This window comes from Aplidium turbinatum, chromosome 2 (assembly GCF_918807975.1).
Source record: "Aplidium turbinatum chromosome 2, kaAplTurb1.1, whole genome shotgun sequence".
In the NCBI taxonomy this organism is placed as follows: domain Eukaryota; kingdom Metazoa; phylum Chordata; class Ascidiacea; order Aplousobranchia; family Polyclinidae; genus Aplidium; species Aplidium turbinatum.
The window spans coordinates 10,467,257-10,487,510 of NC_137473.1; the positions used below are offsets into that span (position 1 = coordinate 10,467,257).

The 20,254-nt window shown below is 37.4% G+C and overlaps 3 protein-coding genes across 3 annotated transcripts; 1 reads left to right on the forward strand and 2 right to left on the reverse strand.

Annotated features, from left to right (window-relative positions):
- Positions 1-701: 701 nt before the first annotated feature.
- Positions 702-6,388, forward strand: LOC145765281 (uncharacterized). The gene is made up of 3 exons (XM_082577083.1): positions 702-811; positions 4,521-4,676; positions 5,307-6,388. Exons 1-3 carry the CDS (start codon positions 742-744, stop codon positions 5,519-5,521), a joined length of 441 nt encoding a protein of 146 aa, XP_082433209.1. The 5' UTR covers positions 702-741; the 3' UTR covers positions 5,522-6,388.
- A 533-nt stretch (positions 6,389-6,921) lies between these two features.
- Positions 6,922-10,644, reverse strand: LOC145765668 (uncharacterized). The gene is made up of 4 exons (XM_082577486.1): positions 10,551-10,644; positions 9,588-9,797; positions 7,899-8,093; positions 6,922-7,555 (listed from the first exon to the last, which is right to left on the reverse strand). Exons 1-4 carry the CDS (start codon positions 10,627-10,629, stop codon positions 7,392-7,394), a joined length of 648 nt encoding a protein of 215 aa, XP_082433612.1. The 5' UTR covers positions 10,630-10,644; the 3' UTR covers positions 6,922-7,391.
- A 5,739-nt stretch (positions 10,645-16,383) lies between these two features.
- On the reverse strand, positions 16,384-20,219 carry LOC145788192 (uncharacterized). The gene is made up of 4 exons (XM_082599882.1): positions 20,203-20,219; positions 19,192-19,368; positions 17,771-17,947; positions 16,384-16,520 (listed from the first exon to the last, which is right to left on the reverse strand). The coding sequence occupies exons 1-4, from the start codon at positions 20,204-20,206 to the stop codon at positions 16,513-16,515; spliced, it is 366 nt and encodes a 121-aa protein (XP_082456008.1). The 5' UTR covers positions 20,207-20,219; the 3' UTR covers positions 16,384-16,512.
- Positions 20,220-20,254: the final 35 nt, after the last annotated feature.

A 20,254-nucleotide genomic window follows, 5' to 3' on the forward strand; every position in this document is an offset into this window, starting at 1 on the left:
GCATCATCCTGGTAGTTTTGCTTACTTCAGATGTTCTGAGCTACTGGCGTAGGAACTTTTATCGCAATTGACGGTGAAGTTTTCTCTGATTTGTGAACTGTTATGGCATGTTGACTATTTCTTCTACTATAATTGTCAAAGAATGAAACATTGTCTTTGAAATAGGCTAGTTGTTCAACTTCACATATCGCGAGTTAAGCTTTAGCAGCTTTATCTTACTTTTTTGTTTGTTTGCAAAATCAAGTATTTATCGAACTGACTAATAAATTTACTTTCTTGTCGGCCTACCTTAAACATATAACGGTAAGCTATTCTAGAAGGTTTAGTATCCTTGCATTGCAAACGCAAAAATATATGTATAAAAATACAACTTTCCATCTTTTATATAAACAATCTATATAAACAATAAAAGTTACGGTGAGATTTTATTTTGTTTCTTCACAACTTTCGAATGATATAAAAGCATTTTCGAAGTTACGCTTACGCTTCCTGATTTACCGTACTGCTTTTTTGATTAACTTAAAATATTTGTCGATTATGAGGTTGCCCAGCTTGATATGTTTGTCACAATCACTTGTGACACAATGCGCCCCTTAAGATTTAAAGTTGTGTATCTAGATTCGAAAACCGATTCTATCCTGAATGTATCTAAATCGAAGTGCGCTATGCTAACATCCAGACAACATTGTTTACATATGCATAGGTTTAGTTTAAAAAATCTTATAAAAAAAACTGATAAAAATGCAAAAGTGTCTACAGGTCGTCCTTGTCGTTACTATTTCTCTTCTTTTTGTGATCCACAGCACACAAGGTAAGCAGTTTTGTACACTTTTTGGCTACAAACCCACTTTGGAAAAGCATGTGCAGCTTTTTTTTACACTTTATATTGAAATACTAAAGCTTTGGAATGGAATGGAAGACAGATTTTGGGATGGAAGATGGAAAATGTCAAGGATGGAAAGGAATGGAAGATCTTGATGATGGGATGGAAGACAATCTTCCATCATTCCATCCCAATTCCATCATTAACTTTTTTAATTTTCGGTTCGTATTAAACCAACGGGACTGTTGCCTGACACATATTTGTTAAACGTACTGTCGTTAGACAGAATTGACCAATTAGAAAGCTATGGTTTTTAGGTTTATTTGTGGCATAACCAACGCGGAGATCACAAAATGTGAACATGGAAGATGGAAGAAATTTCTGAGATGGAATGGAAGATTTCTAAGATGGAATGGAAGAAAATCTCAGGGTGGAAGATGGAAAAAAACGTCTTCCATTCCATTCCATCCCATATCCTGGCAGTGGGAAAAGAAAATTAGGTAGGCCTACAGAACTTGTCTGGAACAATCTGTTTTTGATTAACCAAACATAAACCAAAATAAGAATTGAAACGCATATGTATTTATATCTTGGCTTAAGTTTAGCATAGGCTACTGTGGGTCTACCTACAAATTAGATTGTACTTAACACCTATAAAATTCAATATTGCTAGCTTCATTTATATGCATCTATGATTTTACTCATTATATTACGTGTAGTGTAAGCTATTATAGCTTCATATAATAAACGTAGGAGTGTGTCAAGCAAATAGAGTAGGCTATAATGTGATTACATATTATGCTTTTAAATTGTCGTAACTTAAATAAAAAAAAATTAGTGGAGAGTTTGGTTTGTTGAACTATAGAGAAATAAAACAGAGTAGGCTAACCTTAGCGGGTTTAACATACTTTTCACACAAAAAATATAACATAACTAAAATAGACTCAAATGTTTTCGACACGTACGTGTGTCCTCATCAGGAATTAAATCTGCAATATACATACTATGAAAAATCGTAAGGTAAATTTGACTTTGCACTACTGACTACAACTGTAACCACACTCTGGACTGAAAAGCACAACTGAACAAATGATACAGGAATGATAACGAGTAAATTATGCGGTGGGAAACAGATCACATGAGGTGAAAACTACAGGCATTGGACAAACAATTAGAACACACACAAAAGGAACGATGAGCCACAGGCGAATAGGCTAACTGCCGGTTGAGAGATGGATTGTTACGTTTGATTCTTAAGGCTTCCATGATCTTAGTCTGAAAATCAGATCTGCCTCGAGAGATGATTTTAAATTGGTCGATCGAGATATTGTCAGTGCTTGTTTCACAAGAGGGGATGTGCTCTTTAATTGCACTTTTAGTTGTTAGATTTGGGTTTAAGTGCTCCCGGCCGCGAATTTTTTTCCCACAAACTTTCTGTCTCATTTGCATATTTCTGTAAGTGTAGCCATTACCGCGCGGCGCGCGGTAACTGTTTTTTACCGATTTTCGCCCTCCAGGTCCAAATATAAACATTGAACTTGAAACAAAATGTAACCTGGAGACACACCTAGTCTAGTCAAGTTTAAAAAAGGTGAGAAAATAAGTTGATTCTGGTCACTAAGTGTAAAAGTAAGCTTTTACGAATTGATTAAGAATTAACACTAACCCTATCCTTACTTTTTTTGAAAAGCTTTTGTGCACCGAAAAAATTATGTAAAGAAAACAATTGACTTCTATGGGTGTCGAACCGATGTCCTCACAAATATAAGGCAAAAGACGAAACCACTGAACCAAACAAGCCAACGAAAAATGTTTGCATTCACACGGTATAAATACAAATTCTATGCGAAGTGACAGAAAGTTCGTAGGAAAAAAAATTTCGCTTCCCGGCCCTTGTTAACAAATGTCTGGTTGACATGCCAATGTATGTCTGGTTTGCGTCACGCAAACCAGAAAGAAGGCACAAAAGAGGATGCAGGATGTTGGGACTTTTAGATTCTTTCTTCGTTCTCTTGGCCCGAGGGTTTATCTTTTTACCACCACAGAGATTCTCTGACGTGTCTCTGTTTGTTGGCATTAGTCTGATATTTTCAGTTACCTGAACTCACCACGACTAGATTTAAGCTACAACAGGAGTTTTACAAAACCGCATTAGTATTCTGTGCTAACAGGAAGAGTGTTACTCCGACAGGAGGAAGCGCAAGAAGAAGAAGACTGACGGGAAAAATATGTGATTATTTGTAACTATTCGTTGTCATCATCCATCTGGCACACTCTATGCATAGGTGTACCAGTTGTTTTTTCTTCATGGAAGCAGCTATGTATTAATTGCTACCCAACCTGTCTTCTTCTTAATAATTTCGTAAACACCAGTGACGTTGACAAAGGGGTTCAAGGAGGAACACTTTCAGACCCAGGTCCGGAATGATTTTGGGAGCCTGGAACCTTTCCAAAGGGCCCGGAACCTTGAAGAAACCAGCACGTTTATTTAAATATAATCTCTTTTTCTTGAAAGTGTTTTAATTTGGATCCCGACGATCTCAGTGGTACAAGGCGCAAAATATCTTCGAAACGACCCTGAGGTGTACGCGCCACGGCAGCAATGAGGCATTTGCTCCTTTGGCAAAGAAAAACTACAATTATTTAAACAAAGTTTGCTAAATCTAAAACTGCAAAATTGGTTTGTTTAGAAAAATTAAAAGCTCCATAAAAAAATCTAAGCCTGCTGCAAAACTTGTATTTGGCACACTCATAGCGAACTGAAGTCGTTAATTGCTTTATGCAATGACAAAATCTTAGCAACAAAACCTTAATGATTTTGCTCATCTACAAATGTATCCCGGTGATTTTGGCAGCCATAAAACATAACATTATTTTGAATCTGAGTAATTCTTGTATGAAACTGTTCAAATCAACTTGATACAGATGGCCCAAAATCATTAAAATCCTTAATATGTTCATTTACACAACTGCACTATCAAAATTTGGGCAGCCACAAAGTATCAAATTATGTAGCCTAAATAAGACCAATCGGTAAAAAAACGCCCAAAGAAACATTACGTAGTTACTCATTTTTATTAATCAACGGCGTATCTACCAATACAGATTCTATGTTATATTATGCTGTTTGAGCTTTTATAAAATAAATATAAATTTGAGAAAGTATCTTATACTTTCATTATTTTTTTCTACAACTTTGTGCCAAAATTGCAGCCGCAGATATGAAACTATTTGCAAACTCTTATACATCTGTAAAGTAATGCACTGACCATCATGTATGTTACCAACTCCTACATGAAACAGAAACGCTAATTCATTTTAGCCTTAATTAATACCAGGTATTAGTTCTGCTGGTTATCTGCTTGACATGCAACGTAACAAAAAAAAATCCATTAAGCGAATGGAATTATTATATTGCATCCAAAAATAACCTAAAACTTTCCACAAAAGTCTTAGTAGGCCTAATGGACAGAGTTAACGTACATGACAGAGTTTCTAGTGGCTAGGGGACAGTTGCTCTGTTTGCAAGTATCATAAGTACATTCGAGCATTTTTTTGCTTTATTTTTTTCCCAAAAATGTTTTGGCCTCATAGATTACGTCTATGACCTTAGGCAGGTTACCTCTTTAAAAATAGAACCGCGTTCACAGTACTGTGCAAAGTTTATTTGTAATAACTAAAAAAATTAAACTTTCAGGAATACCACTGGACTTTTTCCAATGCCCCCTTCTTCAGGATGCTGCCCTAATAGAGACCCTACCTTGTGAAGGGTGCTTTCCTCCTTGTAAAGAAGGATACATCTGCTGTCCAGGGGGAATACAATGTGCCAGTTATTGTTTAAAACGACGACCAAGTCAGTAAATCAGCCTTCTCGGTTCCTTTGTTGTTTCGGTCTTTTAATTGTTGTTTTTATATTTCTATTTTAATTTTAGAAATTTACTACTTGCTATTCTTAAGCATACGTGATGCCTTCAACAGTTACCCAGCTGAAGTTAATAACTAAAGTTGCTTGATGTGGGCTCAGTAGGCCCACGTCATTAGATTATATCAAGTATCTTCTAAAAGTAGGCAACCAATGGCTTTTATTTCTTCGTGTAGTAGCGTCGATGTGGCGAATTTAGAATTTGTGTTGGATTGTAGAAAAAACTCTATTGAAGAAAATACTTGTGGAAAAATGTAACTTTATGCTGTCATTAGCACTGGTTGTTGGTTAATTAAACTTTTTAAAAGTTCATCGGATTTATTGTATTTCCTGTCAGAAGGCCAGCAGCATGAGAAGCAGGGCAAGTCTCTGAAGAGATTTACTGTTAAAACAAGATTCTTTTTGTTTTTTTGTTTGTTTACTTGAAGAATATAAAATTTAAAAAGTCATTTGGTCATCAGTGATTAATTTTTGGCCACCTTTGTACCAAGTAACCAGGTACAAGCTTAATGTCATGCTGTTGCTTTTATGTACACCTTACATTGCATATTTCTGTTTTAGTATTTCAGAGTAGGTGCCCATCGTTCGATAGAGCACTAAGCGTTCGTTGCTCGAGTGGACTACGTGTTGGGTCGGAATGTGTGGTAACCTGTCGCGGTTTAGTTCAGCAACTTGCCAATGAAGAAGTCCAAACAACATGTACATCATTCAAGCAATGGAGTAATCGTGAATTGCTTGAACAACTTGAAGAAGCATGCAAAAAAGAAAACTTTTAAAAATCAATATACCTGCTACTGTGCTATTGTCATTAAACAGCAGGAAACAATGTTTTTAACTCAAACTTAAACAGAAAGTAATTTAATCACCTAAGCCTCCAGTTCATGACTGACCCGCTTTTGTTTTCAAATTTTAAACTAATCTAATTCATGCGCTTTTAAAAGCAAGGTTTGCTAGTTATCTTAAATTTTCTCCTATCACATAAGGTTAAGTGCATCGAAAGTAGCCTAGCTTATTTACCGATAAAGCAAGTCGGTCGATTAATCAACTTATTTTGCGGATAGTCTTTCCTTTATTTCTCAACCATAATCCGTTGATTAAAATGAAATTTCCGATTACTGACGCACTCTAAAACTTCGCGCAAAGTGATTGTCGATTGAGATAACTAATCAGACGGCTAGCTTAATCGGTCACTTAAAAGATCTGCTGTTGTTCCATTCAACACTTAGTGCTCTGTCAAGTTGTGTAAATTGAATCTATTAAGTTTGTTTTTACTTGATAAGTTTTAACAATAGGCTAAGTTTGGTAGAAAATGGTGTAAATTCATTGCCAATAATAACACATCATTCCCGGAAATCTTCCAAAAAAGTCTAGAATTTATGACGTCCAAAAAAATCTCTTACGTATCCAAAAAAGAATCAATACCCCAAGCAGAAAGCGAATTTCAATTATAATGTACGTTACCGGTTGTTGATGATGTATAGTGAGCCTCATAATGAAATCGTAATGATGACATCAATGTTGGTAATTTTAAAGCGTTAAATTTAACTAAGATCATTAAAAAGAAAAATATTAACTTTGGTAATATTGGAATTTTTTTAATTACCGTACGTTGAACTTCGTCTAAAATAAAGACAATGATTGTATGAATCTTTGTCCTTGCAGTGAGAAATGTTTTCTTTGAAACTTTAACCTGACAATTTTGTATAGGCCTACTTGTAAACGTGGTGGGATGGCGCAACGGATAAGGCGTTGGCATTCCAATTATGCAATCCTGCTTCGACTCCGGCTTCAACTGGTTGTTGGAAACACCGCTCACCTCTACCTAGGGTGTAATAAATTGGGTGGGCATAGTTGCTGCAGGAAAGGCGGCCAAGAGAATGGAACTGGCCACCCTACTCTCGTTAGTGCCGAAGGCTTAGTACAATGAGAACCTTATCTTCTAATACCCAACACTTGAATCAAGTATGGAACCACCTTTACCTTTATTACTTGTAAATACATAAAACCTTCAGTTTTCTTGCTTTTTAAGTCCACATAATATAAACAGGTACTAACCTCAGGTACTAACCCACTGAGGTACTAACAGGTACTAACCCACTTCATTCTCAGGTACTAACCCACTGAGGGTAAAAAAGTGATGATTATTAGAATAATGGGGTTTAACGTTTGAACGAAAACAATGCCTGAGAAGCTTCTCAGGTAGGCCCACTGAACATAGATCACTACTTTTAAGACAATGAAAATAGATTGTGAATATTATTTTAATTTTGATAAAACAAATCATAACATATGTGCGAAGTAAATACTGCAGGTGAATTACCTTCAAAACATTAAGTGAATGAAGCAGACACACATCATAGTATTCTAATACGATCATCATATACATTTATTTTATAAGTAAAAAATGATATGCTTTTTTTAAATGTTTCTACAAGTGGCCGTGCCCTCCGATTGTCGTGCAACCCAGCTTAGGCCACTATACCAAAGATATAAACTAATTAATTTGTACATAGTTTGTACATATCCATTGTAGGCCTAACTATTGCAGTATTATTCAAGTGATGGTAGGTTATGGTTATAGATCCACATTTCGGCTACCATTCTTGGTGGTTTATCGCTGATCAAACGTAGAATACCACAGTTAGATTAACAATTTCTTTCTACGTCGACTTTTTCTCCTGTTGTTTTGTCAAAGGGCACAACCATGCAGTCACAGTCGTAAGCACATTCAAGGTTTTGATGTTTGGGACAAGCAGATTGACATTCGTTGTCTGATAAAAATCCACAATCTTTTTTTTCTGGACACAAAGCTACAAATAAACGACAAAAGATTCAATAAAATGTCACTTAAGCAGTTTAAGTTTCATGAAAGTGGTGTTGAAATTACTAAAATTACACGATAACTCAAAAAAAAGTTAAGCGGACTAATTGCAGAAACTAAATTCTAGAAACTAAACTTTTCGAAAACTTAACTGTTTTTATCTGTAACGTCATAAATTGAATAAAGTTGGATAAATGGAATATACTGTAGCCTAGTACGTTTCAGTAAATTTTAATATTTATAAGACGTTTGGTATTAGATTTATCGTGGTACTGGTAGCTATGAGAAAAGGCTGTCAATTTTCATTAAGTAAATTTTCAACTACAACCTACCTTTAGTGCATCTCACTCGTCGTACACTCGGGCGCCACTTTTCGATGGACAGACACCTTGTTAAATCTAATCGCGTAAGCATCTCGTAGCCTGGTTGGCAGCTCAATGCGCAGGTTGAGCCAACTCTCCTTCCTCTTGTGCAATTTGTTGCCAGGGATTTATGAAGAGGAGGACATACTGCTATTTTTGGTGGTACTATAAAACATACAGTAAAGGTAAAGGTAAGTCCCATACTTGAATCCAAGCATCGGGGGATGAGAAGATAAGGTTCTCCTTGTACTAAGTCATCGGCACCAACGAGAGTAGGGTGGCCAGTTCCTTTCTCTCGGCTGCCTTTACTTCGGCAATTAAGCCCACCCAATTTATTACACCCTGGGTAGAGGTGAGCGGTATTTGTCAACAACCAGCATAAGCTGGGAGTTGAACCAGGATTGCGTGATTGGAAAGCGAGTGCCTTACCAGCTGCGCCATCCCACCGCTTACAGTACTTGATACAAAGCAGCAGAGGTTACGAATATTATAGGTTATCCCCATAGTAAAACGGTAGGAACTTTAACATAGGACAGTTTTCCGTGCAAATCAGCTGATTTCAGTCATGCGACTCAGCACGTGATATTCTGATAATCACGTGATAATCTACTCGAAAGATACAAAGAGAATTAAGCAAATGTATCGCCACAAGCAGCGTGGCCTAATGGGTTAACCATTAAGTTTAGGGCAATGTAATAGTCATTTCGATTGCGTAGGTTCAATTCCCACCCTCTGCTAATGTTTTGTTTTTCTTCTGCAAATGAACTGAGTGCAAGAAGGATCTTAATGACTGTAATCAATTGAGTTTATAAGGAAAATTGTCCTACCTTTCTTAACCAATGCGGGTTCGCACGTACGTACGCACGCACAATAGCTGGTTCGCACGGAAAACTGTCCTATGTTAAAGTGCCTACCTAGTGAAACAATGAGAAAATCAGGTTGCCAATTTTTTATCTGCAGCAAATCCGTCTTTCCAATTTATTACAGTCTGAATTTAGCAGTGTGTGTTCAAAAACCAACTTAAAACGGGATTCGAACCAAGTTCCCATAACTGGAAAGCAAACGTATTATTCGCTGCACCATCTTTCAGCTGGTGACGGGGAACTGGCAACGCACTTATGGAAAGACAACCATCGCACCCAGTATTACGTAACAAAGGGAATCTATCCGCCGATCTCCAGGCAGCACTGCATTGTTGTCTATCCAGCGAAAGTAGCTGTTTATAGTCAAGGTTGCTTTAGCTGAGCCAGACTGCTGCGATCTCAATTAAGAAGGTTTGCCAGCTACATACAATAGCAGTATGGGCGCATTCAAACAGAATAACTGTCTCCAATTTTCTAAAAGAGATATCAAACAAATAAATTATGAAAAAAATGGCTATTCTCCAATATCATCTCGGTTAGTCCCAGCAAACATCTCTGAACTGAGTTTAAAAGAATGGACCATCGGCTCAATAGCTCAAAAGACAACGATAAAACAAATAGCCTATATATATTTTTTGTAACTATACTGTAGTTAAAAAAAGAAAGAAAGTAGTTTACTTTTTGGTATATTTTAATCAGGCAGTTTGGTATATTTTAATCAGGCAACTTTTGCTTACCGTGACCAAGGTAACATGTTTTTATAAATAAGTCAACTCAAAATAAGAAGCCTTCTTACTTCTGACGCATCGCGATCTTGCCACTCGTCTGTTCCAGCGGCTGTTGGAGAGACAGAATACGCCTGCTTTAACTCTTCCTAGTAAGCGATAACCTTTCCGACAGCTCATTATGCAATAAGAGCCAACACGCCGCCCCTTCGTACATTGAGTTACCAACGTGCTGTCAAGCCGGCGGCACATTCGTCTACTTCGGGGACGCCATCTATAAGCTGCAAATACATTTTTGTAAATGAGGATTGAAGAATGAATGAAGATTTTATTCTTGGAGTGACAGTTTTCCTGGTTACTCTGTGACGGCATTCACAAAAACAGATTTGTTTTAGAAACATTTTTCATACGATTTTGTTTATAGCCTTCTCTATTCAGTTCATTATGTCCAAAATAGATTATTCTTGCTGGTGAAAAAAATTTACTTCATTAAAAAACCTTTGATGTTGCCAGCCCATCGGTTGTGGAGTCGACATTATTCTGATATAGTCAAATTAGGTTGTTAGAAAAGATGAAATGGAGTAGGATGTTTACTAATCTACTGTAATTGCATCCATTAGCCTACCATTACACAGTCCTTATCAAAACCTGCCACTAACAAAAGTGCCCGTTGACTAACCCGTAAAACGGAGCAATCGTAGTAGAATATAATGCTTTACCTACTACGTTTAACCAGAGTTTGTCTTTTAAATGTTTTCAAAATGATTTTTTCCAACAAAATTGAAATTCTTTTTCTTGGCAAACACAAATAAACTAATTCAAGTTTGTACGCTATAGTCTTTTTGCAATGTGAGTGATACTGTTCAACGGGTTGTGATATTCCGATACGAAATTTATGAAAGAAAAACCGAAACAGCAAAGTGTTCAAACATTGAAATGTTAATTTTTTTTAGATTTAAAGCCGACCTTATCATAAACATTACAGGCGTAGATACAATTAAATTTTGAACAATTTGTTACTTCATTGTACTTACCTTCACTATCACTTGTTAAGCAAATTAAAAACAATGTTAAAGCCAATACAGTCAGTGGTGCAAACTGCGTCAATCTCATTTTTATGCACCTTAGAATTACTTCTATGACCTGTTGTGAAATCATTCGTGTCTTAGTTATTTCTCTAAGCTTGCTGATGAACAACATTCATATATTTGCATAGGTTGACTTTTTATTTTCCCGCCCATGTTATTTTTCCACAAAAATATTCTCAAACGTGGCAAAACTTTGCAAATGAAAGTTAGCCTTACAAATTGCAGTCTATTTCAATTGCAACAGTCGTCGTGCTACTGTTGTACAGAAATTCAGCTCAGTAAGTGATTCATAGTTGCTTCAATTTACACCTTCGTAGTTTAGGCTTACTGATCAAAGTTCTTTTGACTGTACAACAAATGAGTTGTTTCTACAGTGAAATAATATAGAAATTTCCAACCATTTATATTCTTTGGCGTAGCTATTTTGAACTCCAGTAATGGCTAAAGTTTATTTTTTCTAAAATGTGTCATATTGTGGAGTTCTTTCTCCGCCAAAAATTTTTGTAGGCGACTCATAGAAGGAAGCTTGGTTCCCACCCACGTAGCCTATGTGCATTCATAGCATGGCTTCTGCAAAGGATATTTATTTCTTGCACTTTCTTTTGATTAGCAAGCGGAAAAAGGAAGTTAGTATCAGTCTTGTTATGGCCGATTTTATGACATTTAGTGTAAGAATCCACATTTAGTGTAAGAATCCCGATTTTATGACATTTAGTGTAATGGTCGTGATGTGCGTTTTTTGGTATTTTGTGGAGTTAGTTTGAACTGTGTCGACATGTCCTCATTTCACATTTTATTTCACAATATTGGTTGTTCTTCGAACTGAGTTGCTTTACATCAGTGTAACTACAATGATACAAAATGCATCATGTGGTATTTTTGTAAAGCGTTTTTAAAATGTAACCCAACTGCTTAGTCGAGTGGTGAAAGTCCTGGAGACACGGTCGAAAGAAATCGGTTCCACACCACTTGAGAGCATAGGGCTGAGTGTTTGCAGCATAAGGTTGATTTCATTAAAAATATGTAGCGGCACGTTGCTTGTTAGCATGCCCGCTCATATACATTCGTCGATGGGACAACACTTCTGGGCATGACGATGAAGAGAAGTGATCAGGACACGATGGTCCTCGCTATTGATTCATTCCAACATGATAAGCTTGCTGATGCTGAAGACAGAATCCAGGCAACAAGAGCACCAAATGAAAAACACCGGAACGATTGACAGCCCCACCACTTAGCACAACGCTCTGTCGTCCTACATTGCGACTTGAATTCAAAAATCAAAATGGGACATAGTGCAATCTTCTTTTTTAATTGAAGGCTATCTAGGCTACATATTTCGTTTTGCCACAATGCAGTTGAGATTTGTCAAAATATGCCACTCCTGGCAGCACCGTGTTTGATAGACCTTTCTCTTAGCTCTGTGCAATGAAGCGTGACGTGGAAAACAATCACGCTAGCTACTTCATTAGCAAGCACCAAATTTCTTGTAAATACTTAATAACTTGTTTAGCAGTTAGTAGAATCTTCGTAAAAACGTGGAATCAACGTAAAAAAACAAAGAACTGACTGTTGTATTTTATTCAAGTTACTTTTATAAGAAAAACAGGCCAAGTGATACAATGATAAGCCACTTATTAATGGGCTCTCGTAACTGCGCATAAGCTGTGGCGCTTGAAAGAACTGTTGGTGGTGTGTTACTGTGTTGGTGTAAAAGCTAAATGCCGTTGGTCTACAATTTTGATAGACTTGGAATTCCTTCCTGCATTACTGTGTCTTTATACTAATAAGTGAAATTTATTGTCTTATTTACTACAATAAGTAGGCTAAGTAGGTTTCCCTTTGTAGCCTTTTTTGCTTCTTTACTTGTGAAAACAATGTATCACTCATGGCCTACTTGCACTGAATATGAATCAACTAGAGTAGGCTAATAAGCCTTGTTAAAGGGACATAACTTTAAGAATAGTCGATCAATATAGCAACTGTCTTTTTGTCTTGTTTTTTTTTTTGCTCATATAAATTGTTAAACAAAATTTCACTTGCCTTTTTTTTCTTTTTTTCGAAATTAAAAAAAAAATCTAATAAGATGTTGCGACCGTGCCATATTTTAAACTGATTGTCCTGCTTTAGTATTATGCACGTTATGATGTCCGTGTTTTGTCGCTTCTACTTTTTTCTAGACCTCTGCTATGTTTGTCATATATTGTTTTTCGTTGTGATGGTCAGAAATAAAAATAAACTGAACTCAACTGAGAATGCCATTCACCAAGCTCGCTTATTTAGCCAAATTAAACAAACTTGAAATAGCAATAATCAGGGCCGTAGTAGGCCGCCCGTAGCCTAACTTTGTCAGTTGGGGCCCGGATGCAATTATGAGGCCTCCATTATTTTATGTGCAGATTATAGAACGTAGAAATGACGTAGGCCTATGTAAAGCTCGCAGGAGCTACATACCACTAAACACCGGTGTCTATCGCTGTCATTTCTTGCTACAATCGGCTGCCGACAAACATTTATTGTTACCATAGGCCCTATACTTTGTTTTGGTGGCTTTTTGGGCGCAATAGCGCAAAGGGTTAACCTACTGATGAAGACGTATGGCATAAACATTGCATTTACCCGAATTCATTTCCGTAGAAGTTTGGTGATTTAGGCTACTTTAACTTTGAAATCGAACCTACGTTTTAATTTTTTTCCGACCACAGAAGGATTTCAATAATTTGTTTGTTCAGCCTACCCAGCTTCATATAAGCTACCCCTACTCAGTAAAGTTGACATAGGGGTCTTGTAGCAGGCTAGCCTAATCATTTTCCCTGCTGCATTGCAAAAACATATAAATTACGTAGCCGTCACTGCGATCACAAATACAACACAACAGGAATTAGCGAAGAGATATATAGCTTAGTCTTCGAATCAGCTGCTACGCTTGTTAACATACTATTAAGTGTCTTCGCTGAGACACAGCCGCAAACTCTGGAGTGGTGTCGAACAGAAGTCCTTTGCAAACGTCGTGCAAACCCTCTCATCTCTCAACCATGCAGCCGCTACATTACTATAAGGTGTTTGTAATTAATTAAAGTTTTATAAAGTTAAAAAGTTTATAAAAAATTTAGACAACAGTTAGTAGGCTAATAATTTAAAAACGTTGTAACTTAACAATCTAACCAAAACGTTTGGTATTGAGTGGTTTCACTTGCGTTGTAGTCCTATTCAAAATGAAAGCGTGAAGCGCGTGTGTTGCAAACTTGTGCTGGGACTGTTCCTATTTCGACAGAAAGTAATTTCAATATATTACAGCAGTTCCATAAGAGCAAAAGAAGCCAAACCAAACACAAACATTAAGTGGCTAGAAACCTGGAGTGACCCTAAGCATAGGCCAAGGTAGGACAAAAACATCAAGTAGCCTAATAAACGAAAATGCTGTTTAAAAAGATTATAAGTGTAGATTCTGTATAAAGTAGTAACAAGTTTAAGCTAATTACTTTAGTTGTTAACTAAAATATTTTAAAATAAAATTTATCAATGCGAGGTCCTTTTGTTCAGCGGCCCCTTGCAGTGCTGGCCTATAGAGCGTGCCGGCGGTAGTTATGCCTATGCGCTATGGCCCTCCAATAACTTCAAAGATTTGCTGAAAATAGATAATTTAATTGTCATAATCAGTCCAAAAAGTACTTTTAGTATAAAATGTTCGAATAAAATGAGCGATTGTTCGATCAAAACAACAACCAAAACTTTCAAAGTCTGTAGGCCTACTAATTCACTGCTATGATTTCAGTTCGTGAAGTGGTTTGTTTTCCACGTCACGCTTCTTTGGCTGGCTGCGGGAAAGCTCTATTGCAATCAAACTGTGAGTCTGTCATGTAAATCAAAGCTGTTAAACAAGACTTCAACCCGGCCTTACATTCAACGGATAAACGTGTCTGTTTTAAGACTTTGGCAAAATGTTGAAGAGTATACTGGAATTAATGACATGTTATCTGATTCTTCTTCGTCATATGAGCTGTTCTTCCGGACTATATGTTTGGGCATGATGTCATCAGCCACTCGACAGTTTCGTCATCCAGGGCCTTCAGTCCAAGCGTTCCATGTGGTGGTTGATGGATTGGGCAGTCATGGACGACATGATCTACTGTTTGGTCTGTGGCGCCACACTCGCATCGCGGTGAGGGAGCCAGACCCCATCTGCACATGTCTGAACGAAAGCGACCGACGCCGGTTCGTAGGCGGTTAAGCCGGACCCACGCAAGTCTTGCGAGGGACATTCCCGGAGGGTGGAGATCGACGTCGGGTAGGAAATCACGGAGTCGGGAGGTGTTATTTTGCCACTCCATGTTCCATGTGTAGTTCGTCCAGTGTGCCGCACTTATTCCAAGATCTTCAACGTTGTTCAGAAGCTGTCGTGCGGCAGGCACAAATGGGCGTCTTGATTTCAGTCGCTGCTGTCTTCCAGGTAGGCGCTGGAGTGTACTGTGGAGGAGGTGGTCGGGGTCCAGTGCGCGACGAGCAAGGGAAATCATGGCTCCTTTACGGCGAAGCTCAGCAGGTTGGATGCCTGCAAGGATGGGAAGGCAGTCCGTTGGAGTGGGACGCAGGCATCCAGTCACAGTGCGTAGTGCGTCATTGATGGCGGTGTCAATGTGGCGGGTGTGAGAGCTGCGGCACCACACTGGTGCGCAGTACTCAGCGGTAGAATGGACGAGGGCCAAGGTAGCTGTGCGAAGGGTTTTCGCATCAGCTCCCCAGCCGGAACCCGCCAGCCGCCTCAAAAGTGCAACGCGCGCAGATAGTTTTTTGCGCAGTGACTCCAGGTGTCGTCGGTACGTGAGTGACCTGTCCAGGGTTACGCTAGGGTCATGTTATCTGATGTCCAGGGTCATGTTATCTGATGTCTGATATCTGATGTCTGATGTCTGATATCTGATATCTGATGATACCTGATATCAGATATCTGATGATATCTGATACCAGATGTCTGATATCTGATGTCCAGGGTCATGTTATCTGATGAAAATATCAAATGACAATTACGATCATTGCTTTGTTGCGTCAGAAAGTGAACTTGTTTAGTTGGTTACGTTTCAATTCGAATTCGATTCGCTTAAAATAATTTCGGTGTTGGAAAAGAAGCTGATATTCGTTTTCAACGTTTAGTTAAGATCCGTAATAGGACAATAGGATTTGTAGACTAGTTTATATATAGGGCTATCTAAAGAAAGGGATGCAAAGGCTTTTATTACGTCTAACAATAGAAGGGCTTCTGTTTATCGTAAACAATCTCTGTTTATCGTAAAATGACAATTGGCACCGATAGTAGTTTAACAAATTTTGTTATGATAACCTGCTATTAGCATCAGACCTGAATATTCACTGCATGTTCAACTACCTTTACCCGTAGTATACTTATTTTACATCTAGCCTATCGTAAAGGCTTTGTTAAAAAAACACCTTATACTGGTAACTTTTCAACTGTCTTTCCAAATAAGTATTCTTTACATATGCTTTGCGCAACATTTACTAACTGTCTTCTGTAGCTGATTGTACCAGCTGCACCACAAAACTTTCTGCAATTTCAAAAAGAACCTCATATTTAATATATACTACTGCCCTGCTGGTAGTGCCGTGAGAATAAGGCAATCGCTGCGAGCCTTCGTAACCCCTTCTTTAGATATCTCTGACTTTATATCATACAGTAGCCTACTTTCGTACGAATTTGCCATCCATAATTGCACATTCGTTTTCTGATTGGAAAATAAACTACCACCTATGTCGATGTGGAATGAATTTATTGAAATTTGATAGGCTATGCCATGCATTTTACAATCAACAAAATGATTGGAATAAGTTGATGAAGGTGCTTGTTAAGTCCTCTTTTGATTTCAGCACAAACTTTCGCGATCTGTTTCATCTTCTACAATTCTGAAAAATAATCATTTAGTTTTGCAAAGCTTATTCATTGTATTTAACCCAAAAAAATATTTTTATAACAGTATTTCAGAGATGTACGTATACGCCGCAAAGTCTACGCTAACGCTTGCGGCCACATTTTTTGGATAGTTTGCGCTTGTGGCTACGCCGTAAAGTTTTCGCGGTTTTTTAGCGCATAGTGTCAACGCATACTTTTTAATGTCTTTTTTTCGCTACAACACGCCAATACCTTCCAGCGCTGCAGTTGAAAGAATGTTTTCAATGGGCAAAGACATATTGGAACCAAAACACAGCAAAATGTCAGACGAACACTTTCAGATGCTTGTGTATCCTCGTGGAAATTCAAAATAAAACTTGTTTGTTTCGAGTGGTTTATACCGTGTGAATGTTTGGCACCTAGCAAACAAAATTAGTTTACGCTAGTGTATGCACTGACGCTGACGCCGCCAACTTTTTTTACAAGTTACGTTGAAGCATACGGCGTATGGTTTTTCGAACGTTTACGTTTACGCTGACGGCGTCAATATTTTTTGTATGCGCGTACATCACTGCAGTATTTACTGTAATTGATATACTGTTCCGTATAGACCACTTGCAAACTTTTATCTAAGGGGTTTTCACTGTATTCATCTTTTGTGATTTTGTCCATGTTACAATTAAATTTTGTAGTTTGTTTAGTTGTCTGCTTCTGTGCACTTTTATATTCAATTTTTGCTTTCACAGAAAACAATAACCACCAATAAGTTTGCTTGAGCCTCAACAACGACTGAAATGGCTAACAGTCAAAAGTAGTAATCAAATATTGCATTTGTTTTTCGGTTATTGAGTGGCGAATGACCAAGTGCTTTTCTTACATGTTTTACTGACACAAGACACATTTGCTTCTATTGCATATCACCTAGATAGGAGGAGGTTCAGTTGAGGAAGCGTACAACAAGTAAACAATTTTTTAAGTGTCGGGCACAAACCCAATTGCCACCCTACATTCACCTTTTTATTAAGATAGGCTATCTCCCATCTGGATACAATGGTTAGAGAAACTGTAATTTTAATTTAAAAAATGAAACTTTCCACTGATTTGGAGGAAACGAATTTTGATTTCCTCTGCTCCTTTCCAAATCCGTCATCGTTAATAAGTTGTAGACTAATATTTATTGAGCTGCTTCTCAAAAATGGAACTTGTTTGATGCCATATAAAACAGCTCTTATGCCATATCAATTTAAATCAAACACACTTATACCTATCTCAACGCATCCAGTTCCACCACAAGGAAGATCACAACAGATTTCTTGGCCCAGACATAAAATAGGGCATTGTCGTAACGGTTGCTGGGGATTACATCGTTGTGGGTGAGGTTGGAAATTATTCTGACACAATGGCGACGTGGGCCTACGCCCAGGATTAGGTTGGCCACCACCTGTCAAAAGAAATCGTTTAATTTTTAGCGTCTCTGCATTTTCCTCAGCGGTATATTTAAACAACAATCATTGAGGACTGTGTGGGAGCGCCAACACAACCTTTGTAAAACCTACAATTTGGGTAGAGAGTTAACTCTTTTAAACCATAAAGAGGCATAACTCAGCAACAACACTACATTTAACATTACAAAAAAACAAAAAACAAAAAGCGAACGTTTTCGGCTATTGTGCTGTGTAATTTTCGGCTATTGTGCCCGTTGTGCTGTGCTGTGTTGTGCTGCTGTTGTGCCCGTTGTGCTGTGTAATTTTCAGTTATCATTTTGTGTGAGCGAGGCAGTTTCTCAAATGTTTAGATTTAACCATATTTTTACTGTGATACTGTATGATTCTTTAGCATTTCTTTTAATATGTATTTTTCTTATAGGCATGTAAAGGGCTGTATGACTAGCCAAAAACGTTCGCTTTTTGTTTTTTATAATGTTAAATGTAGTGTTGTTGCTGAGTTATGTCTGTTTGTAAAAGCTGGTGGAGAAACAAATTTTAATTGACAGGGAATGAAGACTTATTCCCATAAATTTCTTTAAAAATGTGAAAAGGGTAATAGTCTAATTAAATGTAAGTTGGAGGATTGAAGGTTGAAAAACTCTGTGATTTAGTCGATGTTACAATTAAATTTTGTAGTTTGTTTAGTTGTCTACTTCTGTGCACTTTTATATTCAATTTTTGCTTTCACAGAAAACAATAACCATCAATAAGTTTGCTTGAGCATCAACAACGGTTGAAATGGCTAACAGTCAAAAGTAGCAATCAAATATTGCATTTGTTTTTCGGTTATTGAGTGGCGAATGACCAAGTGCTTTTCTTACATATTTTGCTGACACAAGACATTATTGCATCTACTGCATATCACCGAGATAGGTTCAGTTGAGGAAGCGTACAACAAGTAAACAATTTTTTAAGTATAGGGCACAAACCCAATTGCCCCCCTCACATTTACCATTTCATTAAGATATCTCCCATCTAGATACAATAGTTCGAGAAACTGTAATTTTAATTTAAAAAATGAAACTTTCTACTGATTTGGAGGAAACGAATTTTGATTCCCTCTGCTCCTTTCCAAATCCGTCATCGTTAAGAAGCTATAGACTAATATTTATTGAGCTGCTTCTCAAAAATGAAACTTGTTTGGTGCCATATAAAACAGCTCTTATGCCATATCAATTTAAATCAAACACATGTATACCCATCTCAACACATCCGGTTCCACCACAAGGAAGATCACAACAGATTTCCTGACCCGGACATAGAATAGGGCATTGTCGTAACTGTTGCTGGGGATCACATCGTTGTGGGCGAGGTTGGAAAATATTCTGACACAAAGGCGACGTGTGCCTACGCCCAGGATTAGGTTGGCCGCCACCTGTCAAAAGAAATCGTTTGATTTTTAGTGTCTTTGCATCTTCCTCAGCAGTGTATTTAAATAACAATCGTTGAGGACAGTGCGGAAGCGCCAACACAACCTTTGTAAAAGCTGGTGGTGAAACAAATTTTAATTAACAGGGAATCAAAAATTATTCTCATAAATTTCTTTAAAAATGTGAAAAAGGGTAATAGTCTAATTAAATGTACGTTGGAGGATTGAAGGTTGAAAAATTCTGTGATTTAGTCCATGTTACAATTAAATTTTGTAGTTTGTTTAGTTGTCTACTTTTGTGTACTTTTATATTCAATTTTTGCTTTCACAGAAAACAATAACCATCAATAAGCTCGCTTGAGCATCAACAACGGTTGAAATGGCCAACAGTCAAAAGTAGCAATCAAATATTGCATTTGTTTTTCGGTTTTTGAGTGGCGAATGACCAAGTGCTTTTCTTACATATTTTACTGACACAAGACACATTTGCTTCTATTGCATATCACCTAGATAGGAGGTTCAGTTGAGGAAGCGTACAACAAGTAAACAATTTTTTAAATATCGAGCACAAACCCAATTGCCCCTCACATTCACCATTTCATTAAGATATCTCCCATCTAGATACAATAGTTCGAGAAACTGTAATTTTAATTTAAAAAATGAAACTTTCTACTGATTTGGAGGAAACGAATTTTGATTCTCTCTACTCCTTTCCAAATCCGTCATCGTTAAGAAGCTATAGACTAATATTTATTGAGCTGCTTCTCAAAAATGAAACTTGTTTGGTGCCATATAAAACAGCTCTTATGCCATATCAATTTAAATCAAACACACTTATACCCATCTCAACACATCCGGTTCCACCACAAGGAAGATCACAACAGATTTCCTG

Excerpts from the sequence above, each read along its gene's own strand:
- LOC145765281 (XM_082577083.1), top strand. The coding sequence starts at position 742 with ATGCAAAAGTGTCTACAGGTCGTCCTTGTCGTTACTATTTCTCTTCTT. Across the intron at positions 812-4,520 it reads TGTGATCCACAGCACACAAG|GAATACCACTGGACTTTTTC; the intron begins GTAAGCAGTTTT and ends TTAAACTTTCAG. Across the intron at positions 4,677-5,306 it reads TTGTTTAAAACGACGACCAA|TATTTCAGAGTAGGTGCCCA; the intron begins GTCAGTAAATCA and ends TTTCTGTTTTAG.
- LOC145765668 (XM_082577486.1), bottom strand. The coding sequence starts at position 10,629 with ATGAGATTGACGCAGTTTGCACCACTGACTGTATTGGCTTTAACATTG. Across the intron at positions 9,798-10,550 it reads CTTAACAAGTGATAGTGAAG|CTTATAGATGGCGTCCCCGA; the intron begins GTAAGTACAATG and ends ATGTATTTGCAG. Across the intron at positions 7,556-7,898 it reads ACGAGTGAGATGCACTAAAG|CTTTGTGTCCAGAAAAAAAA; the intron begins GTAGGTTGTAGT and ends GTTTATTTGTAG.
- LOC145788192 (XM_082599882.1), bottom strand. Across the intron at positions 17,948-19,191 it reads AACCGGATGTGTTGAGATGG|GTGGTGGCCAACCTAATCCT; the intron begins GTATACATGTGT and ends TTCTTTTGACAG.